This window comes from Chiloscyllium plagiosum, unplaced genomic scaffold, assembly GCF_037043375.1.
Source record: "Chiloscyllium plagiosum isolate Xiang-an unplaced genomic scaffold, Cpla_swu_hap1 HiC_scaffold_8, whole genome shotgun sequence".
Lineage (NCBI taxonomy): Eukaryota > Metazoa > Chordata > Chondrichthyes > Orectolobiformes > Hemiscylliidae > Chiloscyllium > Chiloscyllium plagiosum.
The window spans coordinates 10,277,522-10,299,717 of NW_028270146.1; the positions used below are offsets into that span (position 1 = coordinate 10,277,522).

Sequence of the window (22,196 nt, forward strand, 5' to 3'; positions counted from 1 at the left end):
GATGGGGTACTGGGCTAATGGTCGGATACTTGGTAGTGTGGATGAGCAGAGGGATCTTGGTGTCCATGTACACAGATCTCTGAAAGTTGCCACCCAGGTAAATAGTGCGGTGAAGAAGGCATATGGCGTACTGGCTTTTATTGGTAGAGGAATTGGGTTCCGGAGCCCTGAGGTCATGTTGCAGTTGTATACGACTCTGGTGCGGCCGCATCTGGAGTATTGTGTGCAGTTTTGGTCGCCATACTATAGGAAGGATGTGGAGGCACTGGAACGGGTGCAGAGGAGGTTTACCAGGATGTTGCCTGGTATGGTAGGAAGATCATATGAGGAAAGGCTGAGGCACTTGGGGCTGTTTTCATTGGAGAAAAGAAGGTTTAGGGGTGACTTGATAGAGGTGTACAAGATGATTAGGGGTTTAGATAGGGTTGACCATGAGAACCTTTTTCCACGTATGGAGTCAGCTATTACGAGGGGGCATAGCTTTAAATTAAGGGGTGGTAGGTATAGGACAGATGTTAGGGGTAGATTCTTTACTCAGCGAGTCGTGAGTTCATGGAATGCCCTACCAGTAGCAATGGTGGACTCTCCCTCTTTATGGGCATTTAAGCGGGCATTGGATAGGCATATGGAGGATAGTGGGCTAGTGTAGGTTAGGTGGGCTTGGATCGGCGCAACATCGAGGGCCGAAGGGCCTGTACTGCGCTGTATTTTTCTATGTTCTATGTTCTATATGTTCTGCAATAGCCTTTATTGATCAGTGTATTGAGTATAGGAGTTGGGAGGTCATGCTACAACTGTGCAGGACATTGGTTAGGCCACTATTGGAATACTGTGTGCAATTCTGGTCTCCCTCCTATAGGGAGGATGTTGTGAAACTTGGAAGGGTTCAGAAGAGATTTGCAAGGATGCTGGAGAGTTTGAGCTACAGAGAGAGGCTGAATAGACTGGGGATATTTTCCCTGGAACATCGTAGGTTGAGGGGTGACCTTATAGAGGTTTATAAAATCATGAGGGGCATGGATGGGGTAAATAGGCAAGGTCTTTTTTCTAAGTTGGGTGAGTCCAAAACTAGAGGGCATAGGTTTAAGGTGAAAGGTGAAAAATTTAAAAGGGACCTGAGGGGCAACTGTTTCACACAGAGGGTGGTGTGTGTATGGAATGAGCTGCCAGAGGAAGTGGTGGAGGCTGGTACAATTACAACATTTAAAAGGCACCTGGATGGGTAAATGAATAGGAATGGTTTAGAGGGATATGGGTCAAGTTCTTGGCAAATGGGACTAGATTAATTTAGGATATGTGGTCGGCATGGATGATTTGGACTGAAGAACCTGTTTCTGTGCTGTACAGCTCCATGACTCTATGATTCTATGAAACCAAAGAAGATTGGAGATAATTGAGATTTGAAGCAGAATTCCGACAGGAAGTCTGGAAGAATTACAGCTTGTGTGGAGTTTGGGAGGCTCCTAAGGGAAGTGCTGGAGAAGACTGGTCCAAGAAAGGGTTTCAGTCATGATAGCCGTTAATTAAGGGCAATGTTGCAGAGATGAATTAAGACGTTTTGGTGATATATAGGATATGCAGTGTTAAGCTCATTTTGCACTCAAATGACATTTTAAATATCTGATTCTTTTTTGAATTCATTCATGGGTTATGGGCATCGTTGCTTGGGCCCAGTATTTATAATCCGTCTCTAGTTGCCCCTTGAGAAGGTGGGGGTGAGCTGCCTTCTTGAACCACTGCAGTCCATGTGCTGTGGGTTGATCCACAATGCCCCGAGGGAGGGAATTCCAGGATTTTCACCCAGCGACAGTGAAGGAATGACGATATATTTCCAAGTCGGGATGGTGGGTGGCTCGGAGGGGAACTTGCAGGTGGTGGTGTTCCCATGCGTCTGCTGGCCTTGTCCTTCCAGATGGAAGTCGCTGTGGGTTTAGAGATTCATGCTGAGAAACAACCAAGGAGACAGAATCAAAACTGTAGCATTGTTGGCCTTATCTCCAAAACATTGTCTGCCATGTTGCTTCTGAGTGGAGGTATGAGATTAAAGAATTAACACAATGGAGCCATTCCAACAGTGGGCAAAGGAATTGCACTTATTCTGATAGAAATCAATGTCATACTTTGGGAATGAATATGCTAGTATATGGAACGGGAAGAAACTCAAAGTTAGGAGAATATGAGCTTGTTAAGAAATATGAGAACTCGTACTTTGTATACAATAATTTGAGATATGGGATAGTGGATAGTTTAGTGAGGATAATGGTAATAGTGGAGCCAAATGGATTCAGAACAGGAAGCAGGCAATAGTGTTTAGAACAAAATTAAAAATCACACAACACCAGGTTATAGTCCAACAGGTTTAATTGGAAGCACACTAGCTTTCGGAGCGACGCTCCTTCATCAGGTAATCTCCGAATCGTGTTTAGAACAGTTGCAGTTGTGTAGAGGTGAGTTAGTCATATCATATCAATTCAAGGAAATTCTAGAGGCTAAGTAGAGGTGAGATCAGACAGTAATGTCAGAAAAGTGAAAATTATTATATAGACCGGGAATGTCAGATAGTAATTTTCTAATGAGGTTTAGATGATTGAGAGCAAATGCAGTGGGGTCAGAGAAAAAGTTACAAATTGAGAAAATAACTCAAGAACTTGTGTAAAGGGATCTGGATGTTACTAAAGCAGTAGATGTGATCCAGCCAAATAGATAGTGAAGAAGATTGGATCTTGAGACATGACAACTGTCTTGTCTACAATTAAGGAAGAGTAACTTAATTTCATTACCTGTATCATAGAATCATAGAGGTCTGTCGTGCAGAGAAAGGCTCTTCAGTCACTGGATATGAGCATTGCTGGCTGGGTCAGCATTTATTGTCCATGCCTAGTTACCCCTTGAGAAGGTGGGGGTGAGCTGCCTTCTTGAACCGCTGCAGTCCATGTACTGGAGGTGGACAATGCTGTTAGGGAGGGAGTTGCAGGATTTTGACCCAGTGACACTGAAGGAAAGACCAGGTACCTGCTCAGATTTTCACACCGGGAACATTTACCATCTAATCTCCACTCAGTGGGTGGGAGAATGGGAAACTGCATCTTTGAGGCTGGATTGGGTAATAAAGATGTGTTGAAGTCAGCAAATGAATGCAAATAAAGCTCTCATGACTTAGAAAAATGACTCCTGTCTCACCATTCAACACTTGGATGGAAACCTAGACATTTTGCTCTTGATGTTGATCCTTCCTCAATGCCAAACTCACTCCATTGTTCCAACTCTCTCAGCAATGCCCACACTGTTCAGAGACTGAGAATGTTCTGCCCTTAGAATGTGAGGTACAATTCTGTGATTATATTTGATTTTGATTTTATTTCTCGTATTCGCATGTGCCTAAATACAGTGAAACATATTGTTTTGTGAGCAGTACGACAGATCATAGGGGACTTAGAGTGAGGTATACAAGGTTATACTGCACAGGAGGGGCACCAGGCCAGATTAACATTAGGTTTGAAGTTAGAGAGATCCATTCAGCAGTCTAAAAATAGCAGAGAAGATCAGATGGTGCTTGACTAGTCTTTGAGACATCTCTCCTCATTTTGGAACAGGCACTGGGCATTGAATATAGAGTGTCCCATTTCAGCCCACTACCACCTTCTCAAGGGATGGATAATAAGCCAGCAACACCCACATCCTGTGAGTGAATAAAAAAGATCACTCACTTTAATCCTCACTTGGTTAAAATCACAATCTTCAGCGGCAATCACTTTTATTTCATTAGCTTTCTTAACTCATTGTTCTTCTCTGTAACCAGGCGTCTGATGGCACTAGCTGAAGATTCTAGAACACGGAGCTGGTATGATTATAAGATCTGCATGGGAAGAGGTCAGACATGTCTGTTCCCAGGACTATTGAACAAATATTATCGGTACATTATCTCCTTCGCTGAGGATGAGGCAGGTAATTTTCGTCGGTCTAAAGCGGACTGATCCGCATCAATAACATTTTTACTAACAGTTTAAGAGGGTGAGAGAGTGTGTGTGTGTGAAGGAGAGTGTATGTGTGTGTGAGGGAGAGAGAGTGTGTGTGTGTGTGAGGGAGAGCGTGTGTGTGTGTGAGAGAGAGAGTGTGTGTGTGTGAGGGAGAGAGAGTGTGTGTGTGAGGGAGAGAGAGAGTGTGTGTGTGTGTGTGTGTGTGTGTGAGGGAGAGAGAGTGTGTGTGAGAGGGAGAGAGAGTGTGTGTGTGTGTGTGAGAGGGTGTGTGTGTGAGGGAGGATGTGTTAGACGTCGCTGCTCCTTTGATGCTGCCTGAACTGCTGTGCTTTTCCAGCACCACTAATCCAGAATCTGGTTTCCAGCATCTGCAGTCATTGTTTTTACCTCTTTAATTTGAAATAGTCCAACCTATCACTTCTCTGCCCTGATATCTGTGATAGTTCCAGATTCTGGGATCAGCTAGACACAGTCTTTACTAATGTCTATATCCACCTTTCTCACAAGTCCTGCAACTAACTTTCTTTCCCACAAGAGCACTGAGAGATCACTATCAAAGTCACAGATGACACCTTGTTTGACTGTAACCATGGTAATCTCCTCCCCATTATGCCGATTTTTGATCTGTCCGCAGTCTTTTATATTGATGACCACACTGTCCTCCTTCAAGCTCTTCCTCCCATCATTGGTAGAATTTGGTAGAATTCCTGTTGCTGAATCCCAATCCTATCTAACCAGTTGTTGGTAAAGAGTACATCAATGGCTTTTTCTTCTGTTCTGCCCAGTAACCTCAATACTCCCCTCCACCCAAGCATTTACCTTTACCCTGCTCTTATCTCGCATCACTCCGCTGCTCCTGAACAATTTCACCCAAAAGTACAACTTCAGGTTGCCCAATATGTTGATGATTTCCAGTTCCTCCTTGCTCTCTCAAACCCTCCTTGGCCTGATTTGTAACACTGCATTGTCCAATGTCCAGTTCTGGATGAGCAGAAGCTTCCTCCCACTAAATATTGGATGACTGAAACTATACCTTTTCCCAGTTACTATCCTCTTCCATCTCTCTGGCAACTGTCTGAACTTGCAGCTTTGATGTATCTGTCACTGAGATGTGGTTCTGGCCTCATACACACCTCAGTAAGACTGTCCCCTGTTATCTTTGATGTGGAGGTGCTGGTGTTGGACTGGGGTGGACAAAGTCAGAAGTCACACGACCCCAGGTTATAGTCCAACAGGTTTATTTGAACTCACAAGCTTTTGGAGCACTGAAGGAGCAGGGTTCCGAAAGCTTATCATTTCAAATAAACCTTTTGGACTATAACCTGGTGTCGCGTGACTTCTGATTTTTATCTTTGCAACCTTATTTTCTGAATCCCTGCCTCAGCTCACTCGCTACTGAACCTATCCTTCATGTCTTTGTTGCTTCTCCAGTTGACTATTATAATTCCCTTTTGATCAGCCTCTCAAACAAACCTTTCTTGTTAGAATTCCTGTAAAGATCTGGGCCACTTATTTCTCTTTGGAAAATGACATGTAAATTCAAGTTATTGTTGTTATCAGAGATTCCCACTTTGTAACGAAATAACTATTGAAATCAACACTGAGGACATTCAATCCTATTTTAACTTAATCTTTTTGTTGATGTCAATCTTATCATCATTCTAGAGTCTTTAAATAACTAATGCAGATTATGTCAGCTATGGCTCAGTCATTTGCTCATGCCTGTTTATCCAGAGGTTACGTTTGAGACTGACATTTCTCTGCAGTACTGAGGCAGTGCTGTCCTCTCATCATGAAGATGCTAAAGCTGACACCAGCTTATGTAAGAATGGAACTGGATGAGACCATTCTGCCCCTTGAGACTGTTACACCACTCGATCAAACAAGGGTAGGGCTTATAACAATTAATAGTAGGTCTTTAGGCAGTATGTAGAAGAGAAGGACTTAGAGGTCTGATAGATAACTCGTTGAAGTTTGTCTCACATACAGTCAGGATAGTTAAAAAGATATTTAGCATACTTGCCTTCATTGTTCAGGCATTGAGTATAGGAGTTGGGACTGAAAATGAGTTGCTGGAAAAGCGCAGCAGGTCAGGCAGCATCCAAGGGGCAGGAGAATCGATGTTTCGGGCAAGAGCCCTTCTTCAGGAAATATTCCTGAAGAAGGGCTCATGCCCGAAACGTCGATTCTCCTGCTCCTTAGATGCTGACTGACCTGCTGCGCTTTTCCAGCAACACATTTTCAGCTCTGATCTCCAGCATCTGCAGTCCTCACTTTCTCCTATAGGAGTTGGGATGCCATGTTGAGGTTGTACAGAACAGTGGTGAGGCCTCTGCTGGAATACTGTGTCCAATTCTGGTCACCCTGTTATAGGAAGGATATTGTTAAGCTGGAGAGGGTTCAGAACAAATTCACCAGGATGTTGCTGGGAATGGAGGGCGTGGGTTATAGCAAAAGGCTGGAAAGGCTAGGACTTGTTTCACTGGAGCGTAGGAGGTTGAGAGGCGATCTGGTAGAAGTTTATAAAATAATGAGAGGTATGGATAAATTTAATGGTCGTTATTTTTTTCCCTAGGATTGGGCGTCTCAAGACCAAGAGGCACATTTTTAAGGTGTGAGGAAAAAGATTTTAAAAAGACATGAGAGGCAAATGTTTTTACACTGAGGGTGGTTCGTATGTGGAATAAACTTTCTGAAGAAGTGGTGGATGTGGGCACAATACATTTAAAAGATATTTGCATAAGCCCATGAATAGGAAAGGGTTGGAGGGATATGTGTGGAGGGATAAAAGAGAGATATGGATAGATTAAGTGAGTAGGCAAAATCATGGCAGATGCTACATGATATCTGGAAATATGAGGTTATCCACTTTGGCAGGAAGAATAGAGGAGCTCAATATTCTTTACATGGTGAAAGGCTGCAAGAAGCTAGGGAGCTGAGGGATTTGGGAATCTTTGATCATGAATCATAAAAAGCTCATATCCAAGTAGGGAAGGCTAATGGGATATTGATCTCTATTCCAAAGGGAATAAGTAAAAACAAAAGGGACGTTTCACCAAAACTATGTAAGACACTATTCAGACCACAGCTTGAATGTTGTGAACAGTTTTGGGACCTTTATCAAAGGAAAGCTATACTGGAGTTGGAGGCAGTCCAGAGAAGGTGCACTTTGGCTGATACCGGGTTGGTAGACCTGTTTTATGAGGAGATGTTGAGTAGGTTGGCTTGTGTCTGTTGGAATATAGAGGAATGAGAGGCGATCTTATTGAAAAATACAAAATGCTGTGGGGACTTGACAGAATAGATGCAGAAATGATGTTTCCCTTTGTGGGAGAGTCTAGAACCAGAGGGCATCCTGTCACAATGAGGAATTGTACATCTCAGACAGAGCTGAAGAGGAATTTCTGCTCTCAGAGGATGGTGAATCTGTGGAATTCTTTACCACAGAGGGCTGTCGAGGCTGGGTCATTCAGTATGTTCAAGGCTGAGGGAGACAGGTTTTTGATCCGTATAGGGGAATCGAAGGTTTTTGGGGAAAAGGCAGGAGAGTGGAGCTGAGGGATTGTCACCCATGGTCTCATTGAATGGTGGGGCAGGCTCAATAGGCTGAATGGCCTACTGCTATTCCTATGTCTCATAAAATTCCCATTTATCCATTTTCCAAGCCATCCTTACTCAATAAAGGCATCACTGGGTTCAGTTTGAAAATATGATTTGACACAGCAGAGTGTGGAAGTGTACCTTCCCATCTTATTCCTGAATGTCATATCACCCATTTCAAGGGGATTGCGGGAGGGAGCTCTGCAAATCCGGGATACACCATCTTTAAAATGAAATGTTAAACTGAGGTCTGAGCTGTTCAATCACATTTATCTGAGAAAGAGCAGGGAATTCTCTTCATGTCCTGAAACCAAATTGTTTAGCTGGCTTCCACTTTGGTGATCCTCATGCCCATATTGGCTGTTCTAACAGTGATGGCTACTCTTGGATAAGTGGTTTATTTAATATAATACAGCTTGGGCTCTGCTGAAACACGATAGGAATAAAAGTGAAATTGAAAGCCACTATGACATTCTCAAGATGAACAGTTACAGCTGAATCTTTAGACAGTAATGAAGTCAGGATGCATCCACTGATGTCTCTTGCAAATAATTTTTCTTTCCAGGAGAATTATATTTCCTGTCTACACGGATTCCTACGTCCACATCTGCTACTGGAGTGGTTTACAAAATTGTTGATCCTTCACGGTAAGGCAAAGGAACATCTGCATATGATAAAAATCAATCCAAGTGGGATACCTCAATGATTGTGGTGTGTCTTGTGTGTAAATGAACCAAACTCATAATCTGCACACCCAGGATGTTGTATATTTAATATGCTTGCTCTATAGGTATTTTTAGGAGAATTATATGGAGTCACATAGTCATACAGCACACAAACAGAGCCTTTGGGTCCAGCCAGTCCATGCCGAACATAACTGCGAACTAAACCAGTCCCATCTGCCTGCTCCAGGCCCATATCCCTCCAAACCTTTCCTGTTCATGCACTTATGTAAGGATCTTTGAAAAATCATAACCGTACCCACATCCAGCACTTCCTCTGGAAATTCAGTCACATGCAAACCACCTTCTGTGTGAAAAAATGTGCCTCTCATGTCTTTTTCAAATCTCTCTCCTCTCACCTTAAAAATATGCCCCCACTAGTTTTGAAATTCCCGGTCCTAGGGAAAAGACAACCCCCATTAACTCTATCTATATCCCTCATGGTTATATAAACTTTAATAAGGCCACCTTTCAACATCCTACACTCCAGTGAAAAATGCCCTGTCTGTCCAGCCTTTCATTCCGAATCTAAAATGCCGTACCCGACAACATCCTGGGAAATCTCTTCTGGACTCTCGCCAGCTTAATAGTATCCTTCCTATAACAAGGCGACCAGAACCGGACACAATATTCCAGAAGAGGCCTCACCAATGTCCTGTGCAACCTCAACATGACTTCTCAACTCAATATGTTCAAACCTCTGTTCTGATCCTGGTCTGAGAGTTGTGAACTATTCCTTACAGATTTGCTGGAATTAACAGTAGCAAAGTCACCCCAAACAAATGTATATCAAATTTAACTCACAGCAAGTATTTATGAATTTACAATTTTAGTGTGAGTCACCACTCACCCTTCGCTGTTCTCAGAGTCATGAGGGACAAGAACTGCATTCAATCTTGTTCCTCGTATTATATGAAAGCATCTTGATAGGAACTGCATTTTAGATATTAACTGAAAACAAGTGTAGAGATTTCAGTGCATGAAGAAAACAAGGCAATTATTATATGTTCCCATGAATCATCTATCATGATGAGCATACACTGTACTCTTGCACAAGTGATTTTCCATTAGTTTTAAATCATTAGGATATGTATGATTTTAATATGTGAACCTGCCAGATGTGTATGGCTTTCTGTATGGAGCTTTACACATACATCTGTGACTCCTGAGGGTTGTTGTTGACTAGAAACTGAACTGGACCAGCCATATCAATACTGTGGCGACAAGAGCAGGTCTGAGGCTGGGAATATTGCAGTGTGTAACGCACCTCCTGTCTCCCCAAAACCTGTCCATCATCTACCAGGCACAAGTCAGGAGTGTGATGGAATACTCCCCACTTGCCTGGATGGGGACAGCTCCAACACTCAAGCAGCTCAACGTCATCCAGGAGAAAGCAGCCCGCTTGGTTGGCAGTCCATCAACACCTTAAGTTTGAACCCTCTCAAAGTTTCAGTGCCTGTGTGCAAACAGTCACAGTACACAGTCACAGTACATAGTACACAGTCACAGTACACAGTACACGGTAACAGTACACAGTCACAGTACACAGTCACAGTCACAATACGCAGTCAGAGTCACAGTACATAGTACACAATCACAGTATACAGTACACTGTCACAGTACACAGTCACAGTCACAATACGCAGTCAGAGTCACAGTACATAGTACACAATCACAGTATACAGTACACTGTCACAGTACACAGTCACAGTACACAATACAGAGTCACAGGACACAGTCACAGTCACACTACACAGTGCACTGTCAAAGTACACCATCACAGTACATAGTACACAGTTACAATACACAGTACACACTACAGAACCACAGTACACAGTCACAGTGACAGTACACAGGACACAGTCACAGTCCACAGTACACAGTCAATGTACACAGTACACAGCACACAGTCACAGTACACAGTACTCAGTCACAGTACACAGTGCACAGTCACAGTGCACAGTACTCAGTCACAGTACACAGTCACATTACACAGTACACAGTCACAGTACACAGTTCACACTCAGAGTACATAGTCATAGTACACAGTCACAGTACACAGTATACAGTCACAGTACACAGTATACAGTCACAGTACAGAATCACAGTACACAGTCACAGTACACAACCAGAGTACATAGTCACAGTACACAGTCACATTACGCAGTACACAGCACACAGTCACAGTACACAGTAAGCAGTACACAGTACACAGTACACAGTAGGCTGTACACAGTCACAGTACACAGTCACAGTAAGCAGTACACAGTAGACAGTATATAATCACAGTCACAGTCACAGAACAGTCACACTACATAGTGCACAAAGTGCACAGTACACAGTCACAGTACATGGTCACAGGTCACAGTACAGAGTTCACAGTACACAGTCACAGTGTACAGTCACAGTACACAGTCACAATCACAGTACAGAGTTCACAGTACACAGTCACAGTGTACAGTCACAGTACACAGTACACACTCACAGTGCACAGTACACAGTCACAATACACAGTCACAGTACACATCATAGTACACAGTACGCAGTCACAGTCATAATACGCAGTCACAGTACACAGTCACAGTATACAGCACACCGTCACAGTACACAGTCACAGTACAGAGTCACAGGACACAGTCACAGTCACACTACACTGTGCACTGTCAAAGTACACCATCACAGTACATAGTACATAATTACAGTACACAGTACACACTGCAGAATCACAGTACACAGTCACAGTGACAGTACACAGTGCATCATCACAGTACACAGTCATAATACGCAGTACACAATATGCAGTCACACTACACAGTACACAGGACACTGTCACAGTACACAGTCACAGTACACAGTACACGGTCACAGTATACAGTCACAGTACACAGTCACAGTACACAGTCAATGTACACAGTACACAGCACACAGTCACAGTACACCGTGCACAGTCACAGTATGTGGTCACAGGTCACAGCACACAATAACAGTACACAGTCACAGTACACAGTCACAGTACAGAGTTCACAGTACACAGTCACAGTACACAGTACACACAGTACACAGTCACAGTACACACAGTACACAGTCACAGTACATAGTCACAGTGACAGTATACAGTACACCATCACAGTACACCATCATAATACGCAATACACAGTATGCAGTCACAGTACACAGTCCACAGTCACAGTACACAGGACACAGTCACAGTACACAGTTATAGTACACAGTACACGGTCACAGTACATAGTCACAGTACACAGTCAATGTACACAATACACAGCACACAGTCACAGTACACAGTACTCCGTCACAGTACACATTGCACAGTCACAGTACACAGTCACATTACACAGTACACAGTCACAGTACACAGTATATAGTCACAGTACACAGTACACAGTCATTGTACAAAGTACCCAGTCACAGTACACAGTACAGAGTACACAGTTCACAGCCAGAATACATAGTCACAGTAAACAGTCACTGTACACAGTATACAACCAGAGTACATAGTCACAGTACACAGTCACATTACGCATACACAGCACACAGTCACAGTACGCAGTACACAGTATGCAGTACACAAATTACACAGGAGAAAGTGAGGTCTGCAGATGCTGGAGATCAAAGTTGAAACTTTATTGCTGGAACAGCACAGCAGGTCAGGCAGCATCCAGGGAACAGGAGATTCGACGTTTCGGGCACAGGCCCTGAAGAAGGGCCTGTGCCCGAAACGTTGAATCTCCTGTTCCCTGGATGCTGCCTGACCTGCTGTGCTGTTCCAGCAATAAAGTTTCAACAAATTACACAGGTCACAGTACACAGTCACAGTACATGGTCACAGGTCACAGTACACAATAACAGTACAGAGTTCACAGTACACATCCACAGTCACAGTACACAGTCACAGTATACAGAACACAGTCACACTACATAGTGCACAAAGTGCACAGTACACAGTCACATTACACAGTCACGGTCACAGTACACAGTCATAGTCACAGTACACAGTCACAGTACACAGTCACAGTATACAGTATGCACAGTACACAGTACACAGTCACAGTCAAATACAGAGTTCACAGTACACAGTCACAGTGTACAGTCACAGTACACAGTACACATAGTACACAGTCACAATACACAGTCACAGTACACAGTACACAGTCACAGTACACAGTCACAGTACACGGTACACAATCACAGTACACAGTCACAGTCAAATACAGAGTTCACAGTACGCAGTCACAGTGTACAGTCACAGTACACAATACACAAAGTACACAGTCACAATACAGAGTTCACAATACGCAGTCACAGTACACAGTCACAGTACTCAGTACATAGTCACAGTCACAGTACAGAGTTCACAGTACACAGTCACAGTGTACAGTCACAGTACACAGTACACAAAGTACACAGTCACAATACAGAGTTCACAATACGTAGTCACAGTACACAGTCACAGTACTCAGTACATAGTCACAGTCACAGTACAGAGTTCACTGTACACAGTCACAGTGTACAGTCACAGTACACAGTCACAGTACACAATCACAGCACACAGTACACAGTCACAGTACACAGTACAGAGTCACAGTACACAGTCACAGTACACAGTACATAGTCACAGTACACAGTACAGACTACACAGTCACAGTACACAGTACAGAGTCACAGGACACAGTCACAGTACACAGTACGCAGTACACAGTACACAGTTACAGTACACAGTACAGACTACACAGTCACAGTACACAGTACATAGTCACAGTACATGCTGCACCCAGAATCAGGGAGCGACTCACCTATACTGCTGAACAGCACCTTCCAAACCCAGGACCACTCCCATCTGGAAGGACAGGGGCAGCAGAGACATGGGAACATCACCCCAGCAAGTGCCCCTCCAAGCCACTCACCATCCCAATTTGGAAATATATCACCGTTCCTTCAGTGTCGCTGGGTCAGAATCCTGGAATTCCCTCCCTATGGGCATTGATTCAGGAAATTAGCTCACCACCCACATCCCCTGAATTAATTTTTGTTTTAAATTCCCTGGAACATCCACGTGTACCACCGGGGGGGGGGGGGGGCGACGGGGCAGCTGTAAGATGTAAAATCCTCTTCTGGTGGCTAAAGACTGAAAGAACCGCGGGTGCCGAAAATCAGAAACAAAAACCGAAGTTGCAGGAAGAGCTCAGCAGGTCTGGCAGCATCAGAGTTAATGTTTTGAGTTCAGTGACCCTTCCTCAGAACCCTCCTGAACATTCCCAGCAATGTCTGTTTTTGGCTTTGACTCACTGACTGACTGGGCTCTGCTGCATCTTGTACGGAAGGAGCCCTGCATCCTCCATCAGGTAGTTCCAAGAACACTGGAGGGCCTTCATTTGGAATCAGGACCTTGGGCTCAGAGCGCCCCCCCCCCCCCGACCTGATAAGGCTGCCAGCCTCTTGAAGCCAGGACGCCTCCAATATCGGCAGTCTCCACTCAAATGCTGCAGCTACCATTGAGAGAGTCCATATGGAGCCACAGTATCTATTAGCAAGTTTCCTGGGGGTAAGGGATGTTGTTGTTGGGGGCGGGGGGAGGGAATGGTTTCCAGCGATGGTGGTTACAGTGAGATGGGGGTCAGACGCATCAAATGCACGGGGAAGGGGGTATCTCTCAGGAGCCGACCTTGTTGCCCATGTTCGTGGTTCCTTGCAGACACTGAGTAAGGGAGCCATTAAGCACATGCATGGATGGTACAATGCCAGTGGTTGTGTGTTGAGGCCTGTAGAGTGGTGTTTAATTTGGTGGCAGGAGGGTCAAACGTTGACGTGCCCACCCAGACCTTAATTCCATTGGGGATGGGAAGGTAGCAGAGATTGGCTACAGTAGCATCCCGCCTCATTAAATATCTCTGTCACCTCCTACTTCACCATCTCTGACACTTGGAGATTCTGCCCACAATGTGGGAGTTCTGGCTGATTTGTCTATTAACCCCAAAAAATCAGAATTTACTATCTTCACACTTCACACCAGCTGACAGAGAAGAGCATGAATCTTTGAGCATTTTCATCGACAGCACCAACCCTTTGACTTGTTTGCTCGCTCTGTCAGAGTAGACATCCACAGATTGAGTACGTAAAGGGTAGTCTCAATTCTGCGATAACATTGTGTTGAAAATATTGGTGCATATATATGTCAAGCAGTTCATTTGCTTCAAAAACAGAAATTGCTGGAGAAACTCAGCAGGTCTGGCTGCATCTGTGGAGAGAGAAGAACAGAATTAATGTTTTGAGTCCAGTGTGTCTTTGTCAGAAGTTGAAGCAGCTACGAAAAGGTGGTAGTGATCTTGTTTGCGGGGATGGGGGGAAGGAGTGAGCAGATACCTCGAGACAGAGCCCAGAAAGAGAGGGCGAGAAAGTGAGAGGAAAAGGGGGAAGCAGGCAAAAACATTGTTGATCATAAGCCAGAGAAAAGGAGAAGCTGGATAGATGATAATCGAGGCTGAAAATGGTTTGGCTGTGCTGAAAGCAACTCATTCTATGACAGGGCCTGGGATGTGGGGCTGGGTAAAAGACATGAAAGGCAGTGTTCAGACTCTCGGAGTCTGGAGGGCTGCAGGGTCCCCAAAGTGGAAAGCAAGGAGCTGTTCTTCCAGCTTACACTGAGCTTCACTGGAGCACTGCAGCAAGCCTGAGACAGAGGCTTGGCCAGGGAGCAGGGCACAGTGGTGAAAGTGGCAGGCAATGTGATTGTAGTTTATCAGTGTTTTGTTCCAGGTTTGAGCCCAGCAGTGGAGTGGAAGAAAAGTGAAAGGAAATTTAAGGTGTTTTCTTGAAGATTGAAACCGTCAAATCCTAATTCTCATTCTGCCTCTCCCCCTACCCCGACCCCCAAAAAAACAGGAGGGCACCACCAGGAGCGTGTCAGTATAATCCTTTACCGGTTAAAGTGAAAAGCCGCCTCATCAATTTTGTGCCGAAACCAAGTAAGTGTTTTCCCTCGTTCTGACATTCTCTGTCACTCATCAATTACGTATTGCAAGATAAAAGGTGAAAGACTTGTGAAAGCTTTTCGTTGGGCACTCATCAGGATAATTCACAAGAATACCAAAACAAACAGAAACAACATCTTTCTAAGGTATGGACAGATCATACACGGCTGAAAATGTGTTGCTGGAAAAGCGCAGCAGGTCAGGCAGCATCCAAGGAACAGGAGAATCCACGTTTCGGGCATAAACCCTTCTTCAGGAATGATCATACAAGCCATTATCTGAAATAGTAGCCATCCTCATCTGAAATTTCATGCTGCATGTCAGGTACATTCATGAGTAGGTCTAAAGCTGCCAGATTTGGGGTTTTAAATTCCCTGGTCTACCTCAGATGACCTGGGAAAGGTAGGGTCTCCCTCAGTTTGAACATGTGAAGCTACTGGGATAAATGATGTCTGCCAGTTACAGGATACACCCACCAAGCCAAAAAGACACCCTCCCTCTCAAACAAATGACAAATGTGGCATATATTTCAGTGCCAGTATAATGCCAGGTATGTCACATGTCTCAAAAGTTGGTGGACCGTATCAAACAGTATATCCCTTCAGTAAGCGTTCACTCTCCTGCTCCTTGGATGCTGCTTGACCTGCTGTGCTTTTCCAGCACCAGTCTTTATCCACTCTGACTCTCCAGCATCTGCAGCGCTCACGATCTCCAAACTAACTGACAATGCCAAAGCACGTCTTTTTTTAAATTCATCCACAAGATGAGGGTTTCACTGGCTAGGACAGCATTTATTGCCCATCCCTAATTGCCCAGAGAATAGTTAAGAGTTAACCACATTACTGTGGACAAAATCCAAACTTACATGGCACCAGAGGGAGTCCCACTCCACTTCACCTGATGAAGAGACAGCGCTCCAAAAGCTTGTGATTTTAAATAAACTCGTTGAACTATAACCTTTTTATACCCCAGTCCAACAGTGGCACCTCCACACATTGCTGTGGGTCTAGAGTCACATGTAGGCCAGACCAGGTAAGGATGTCAGATTTCCGTCTCTAAAGGATGTTAGTGAACCAGGTGGATTTTTCCTGACAATTGATAATGGGTTTACAGTCATCATTAGACTCTTAACTCCACATTATTATTGAAATCAATTCCACTACCAGCAAGGCAGGATTCAAACCCAGGTTCCAGGTCTCCAGAACATTAGCTGAGTTTCTGGATCAACAGGCTATTGACAATACCACTAGACTATTGCCTTCCCTTAAGCCGAAACTTGCAAAACCCTAAACACAATGTCCAACTTAGATATGATTCTGTGATTGGTTAAAAATCACACAACACCAGGTTATAGTCCAACAGGTTTAATTGGAAGCACACCAGCTTTCGGAGCGACGCTCCTTCATCAGGTGATTGTCGCTCCGAAAGCTAGTGTGCTTCCAATTAAACCTGTTGGACTATAACCTGGTGTTGTGTGATTTTTAACTTTGTACACCCCAGTCCAACACCGGCATCTCCAAATCATTCTGTGATTTGACAGCATAGAACCATAGAAAAGTTACACCACAAAAGGAAACCATTCAACCTATCATTATCTGCACTGGCTGAATAAACTGGCCACACACTTTGTGTGTGTGTGTGTATAGTGCATTGGGGTCACCTGCAGTGTGACATGAACCCAAGGTCCCAGGTGACACCATCTCCATGGGTCCCAAATTTGGCTATCAGCCTCTGCTTGGTCACTTATGGACAGTGAATGGGTACCACAAAACAATCAACAGACAGGAGTGTTCCCTTCCCCCCACCAGTCAGAGAACACTTCAGCGGTCCAGGAAATTCGATCTTGGACCTACCGGTGACCATCCTTCAAGGCGGACCTCGGGACAGGCAACAACGCAATGTGGCCGAGCAGAGGATGATAGTTAAGTTCAGTACCCATGGGAATGGCCTCAACCGGGACTTTGGGTTCATGTCACACTACAGGTGACCACACTACACTATAAACACAGACACAAACACACACTCACGCAGACCCTCTCTCATACACAAGCTCTCTTCCATACACTCATACATACACACCCACACTCACACCCACATACGCACCCCCTCACAGACACTCATACCACCTCCCGCCCCAGCACACACACTCACACCCACATACGCACCCTCTCACAGACACTCATACCACCTCCCGCCCTAGCACACACACACACACACACACCCACACTCACACCCACATACGCACCCCCTCACAGACACTCATACCACCTCCCGCCCCAGCACACACACACACCCACACTCACACACACACACTCACACCCACATACGCACCCCCTCACAGACACTCATACCACCTCCTGCCCCAGCACACACACACACACCCACATACGCACCCCCTCACACAGACACTCATACCACCTCCCGCCCTAGCCCACACACACACACACACACATTCACACCCACATACGCACCCTCTCACAGACACTCATACCACCTCGCACCCCAACACACACACACACACACACACACACACATGCTTGTGGGGTGAATTTGTACTTGCAGAACTATATTTTATTTTGCTCAAAAACTGCATGGATCCATGTAAGATTCTGTAAATCCCTTTTTTTAGAAATAGAATCAGTCTGAACATTGGGGTACAGGCAGATTTACACAGGACACTTCACACCTTCAATGCATTATCTGAGACAACATGACACCTATTGTTAAAGGTTACTTAAGAGTGTAACTTTTTTAAAAAGTTCTAGGGATTTGCATATGAAAGAACTGAAACAAACATGGTCATTCTAAAAGATGAGAAACTTAACAAACAATCCACATCTTTTTCAATACATAATTTCAGTTACATCACACGGTAAACTTTTGCTATAAATTTGGTGTATTACAATCTTACACTCTACAGCGATGACCGTGCTGCCCCCGTATCTACTAGGAAGACTACTTCTTCCCTACAGGGTCCCACCTTCAAGTTTATCAAGGGTTCCTGGTGGGTCCCTGGGGGTAGAAACCCCTGACACCCATATTCTTCATCAAAATTCATAAGCGGAATTGCCCTTTCTTCCCTTTGTAGAGCAGGACACTCCCGCTTAAAATGCCCTCTCTTTCCACAATAATAGCATCCTGCCTGTGGAGACTTCCATCTCTGCCCCTGTCGCCCAAACTCTCTATAAAAGGCTCCCCCTTGTCCTCTCCCTCTCCCTCTTCCTCTCTGTCCTACATGCTGCCACCCGCTGCTCCGGTTGCTCACTATTGGTTCCATTCTCCTCTTAACTACCTCATCAACCATAGCTACCATCATTTTCACCTTCTGTTTTTGTCTCTCATCCTCTCTCTTTACAAACACTTTCTGTGCCTCTCTCAACAATTCATCTAATGGTTTTCCGCTCCACCCTTCCATCTTCTGTATCTTTCTCTGTATGTCTGGCCATGCCTTTGTCACAAAATGGACTTTCAAAAGACCCTGTGCCACTGGGTCCTCCAGGGTTCATTCCAGAGTATTTCCGCATTGAGTTTCTTAACCGTTGCAAGAAAGCTGAGGGAGTCTCATCTTTCTCCTGTCAAACTTCAAAGGCTTTAGTCAAATTGTGCGACTTTGGAACTGCCTCTCTTATTCCTTTTAGAATCAGGTCTTTCAATTCCCTCATTTCTTCTCTATGCTCTGGGTTTTGATTTTCCCACTGGGGGTCTCTGAGGGAAAACTTCACCTCTCCCTATCCAGCATCCCCATCTCCAATGGGATGTTCCCTGTCCCATATTTTAATGGCTGCTCCTCGTAAAAGTCCCCTTTCTTCCCCAGTAAATAGTACATTCAAAATACACGTTAACTCAGTCCATGTATACAGACTGGGCCCCAAGAATTTATCAATTTGTTCAGACAACCCCACCGGATCCTCAAGCAGGACTTTCATCTCCTTTTTAAAGGTTCTGACCTCCCCATTGGTGAGGGGGGGCACTTACAAACCCAATCTCTTTGTCCCCTATTGGTACCTCCCGAAGGGGATAAGCCTTTACATTCCTCCCCTTTTTTTGTTTTTGTTTATCCTCCTTAGGCTTTGGTTTAGAGACTCCGGAGGCCTCCTCTACATCTACTTTATCTTCCCTTTCTTTCGTTGAGGATTGAGGGTCAGGGACAACAACATCACCGTCCACCACCCCTTTGTCCTCCTCTTGTGGGTCATCCGTTCCCTGTCCCTGTCTGTCTGTCTCTCCTCCTCCCCCATTTTCACCTAATCTGCGTTGTTGCCTGTGGTGCCCATTCACTGTCCATAAGCAGCCAAGAGGATCCCAGGGACTGGGTGGGGCAGAGGGGGAATCCATCATTCCCAAACTGCCCTTCCAACAGGACGCATAGTCTGCCATTTCTTGACTAAAAGTTTGTTTTTTATTCACATACAAATCTAAATACTGACAGACCCAATCCTCGTCCGAACCATACTTTGGCCAGAAGACAGCTGGACGAAGGATTGGGTCTTTGGTCCATATTAAACAACAATATTTAATCATTTTCTTTTTATCTTTTGCCCTTGTACAAGTGTTACTTGTCCATTCCCGCAACATCCTCCCCAATGGACTTTCAGGAGGAATGTTACCAGGGACTTTTTCTTCCTTAACTTCGTCGCAGTTCGACTTACTCTGCCTACCCCCCATTTCTTGGGGCCCTCGCCAGTCCCTCAGCGATTAAATACCCCTTTTCCCGGCCGCCAAGGCAATACTTAAAAGTCAGTTTTCTTACCTTGGGCTGTGCACAGAGTTGCCTGGCCCCTTTTTCCGTATTTTCTATCGACCGCCGTTCACTGTCTGATTTAGATGTCTCTCTTGTGGGATTCGTACCAGTCACCCAAGGGAGTGGACCAAACCGGGGCACGAGACCGCTTCTCAATTGGGAACGGGACGCGTCTTCCCAGTGTCCAGGGCCAGCCACTCCCCCCCGGCGATGGAAGAATACCCTGGACGAGGCCCCAATTGTGAGAAACAAAGCTCACTCACTTCAATCATTTCAGTCCGAGACAAGATCTGAAGCAACAGTATAGTTTATTAAATGCTTGCGAGCGTGGTGCCTGAAATAAGGCACACAGAGTTTAGCAAGTACATATCTTATATAGGATTCACTACTCCAAACCCGGTGCCCATTACTATTGTTTATCGCTTGCCTTATCCGGCCTTGTGCATAACAAAGTACAAGTTTTACTTGGCCATTTCACCACATCTTGCTGTGGCCCATTGTTAGGTATATCCTTCTTCACTATTATCTACTTCCCCCACCTGTGACATTTCCTCCCTTTCCCTAACCATATTGATCCTTATGACCTTTTAACTGGGGTTTGTTTTTGTTTTTGCAAAGGTGGGAAACAGATGCTTATAACTACTGCTTGTACAAGCACATCTGGCTTAACCTACATCCTCACAGCACCTTATCTATTTGTCTGTAACATCTGTAACATCTACCATTGTTTGCTGGCACGTTTCATTCTTGTATGCACATTTTAGCTAATACAAAAACAATTATATATTTCCTCCACATAGTTTTCATTCTTGTTGACTCAGCTCTTGGTTGAAACAATTATACACTGGTGTGAGTGCATTTACCTCACATAAGTAATTATGATTACAGAAGTAACACTACTTTACCGACATCCCACAACTATAACCTGGTGCTGTGTGATTTTTAAGTTTGTACACCCCAGTCCAACACCGGCATCTCCAAATTTTATCTAGTTCCAGCATTAATATTCAATACTTCACCCAATGGAGGAAAGCATCCCATATGACTTTTTTTCACCTTATCTACTTCGTAACATTTCAAATATAATCCTGAGTGCATAAACAATTCTGCCAACAATGGATTTCAGTCAGCTTAAGTCAGTTTAAGCTTAAGGCTTGCAGAGTGGAGTACTGTGAGTACTGGATGCTATATTAACACAAAAGACTGCTCTTCACAGACAGAAGGATAATGTACACACGCCCTGTCTGTTTCAGCTCAATAGGATAGGTGACTACTTTCTCTGGTCATTCCTCCTGGCAACGTGTTGACAAATCAGAGTCAAGCTGCCTTGTTCAAATTTAAACAAAGTCCAGAAGTTAACTGTCAGTCATTATCTAACTGGTGCACTCTCTACAACAATGTCTCTACCAATCGGAGTCCACTTGCCAATAAATCAGCCGCCTCTTCTTATACAATATAAAGATGTTGCTAGGTGAAAGTGGGTACTACAGCTGCTGGAGATTAGAGTCTAGATGTGGAAAAGCACAGCAGGAAAATCGACATTTCAGGCAAAAGCCCTTCATCTGGAATGAGCCCAAAATGTCGATATTCCTCCTCCTCAGATGCTGCCTGACCTGCTGTGCTTTTCCAGCACCACTCTGATTAAGATGTTGCTCTCTATCACATTGATATTCTTGCAAATTGTCCTGATGAGTGCAAGTTGAAAAGCATCAACCAAATGTGTCTTTTATTTTAGGCAATACTCAAATATACTGTCCATTATGATTATCAAGGGGACTGATGGTTTGACTGTTATAAGGTACTGACTGTCATTTGCAGATACATGACTGCAGACTAACAAAAACAGAAAATACAGCCACTGTCCATTATAATGGTCTTGTATATACACTTGAATTAAATTTTGGCATCTCCTCAGTTTATGCCACTGGCTTTCTATTGTGACAATGGTACAACCAGCTAATGTCCCCTCTGTTCATTTAAAGTAGTCAACTATGTAGAGGGAGCTTGACTTTGCAACATAACTGCTCTGCACTTACATTATCATCAGACCTTCACCTCACATCACTTTATATCTTTGATTAACAAAAGTCTATTCATCTCAGATTAACAATTAATCAAGCAATACTTACAATTTACAGAAGGGGAGTTCCAAATGTCTCCCATTCTTCGT

General features: G+C 44.3%; 1 protein-coding gene across 1 annotated transcript in view; it reads left to right on the plus strand.

Annotated features, from left to right (window-relative positions):
* Window positions 1-22,196, plus strand: part of hhipl1 (HHIP-like 1) — a 73,568-nt gene that overhangs the window by 48,313 nt on the left and 3,059 nt on the right. The window contains exons 6-8 of the mRNA XM_087989582.1: window positions 3,800-3,945; window positions 8,143-8,224; window positions 15,197-15,279. Coding sequence (XP_087845708.1) covers window positions 3,800-3,945; window positions 8,143-8,224; window positions 15,197-15,279 — 311 coding nt within the window. The remainder of the gene's footprint in view (window positions 1-3,799; window positions 3,946-8,142; window positions 8,225-15,196; window positions 15,280-22,196) is intronic.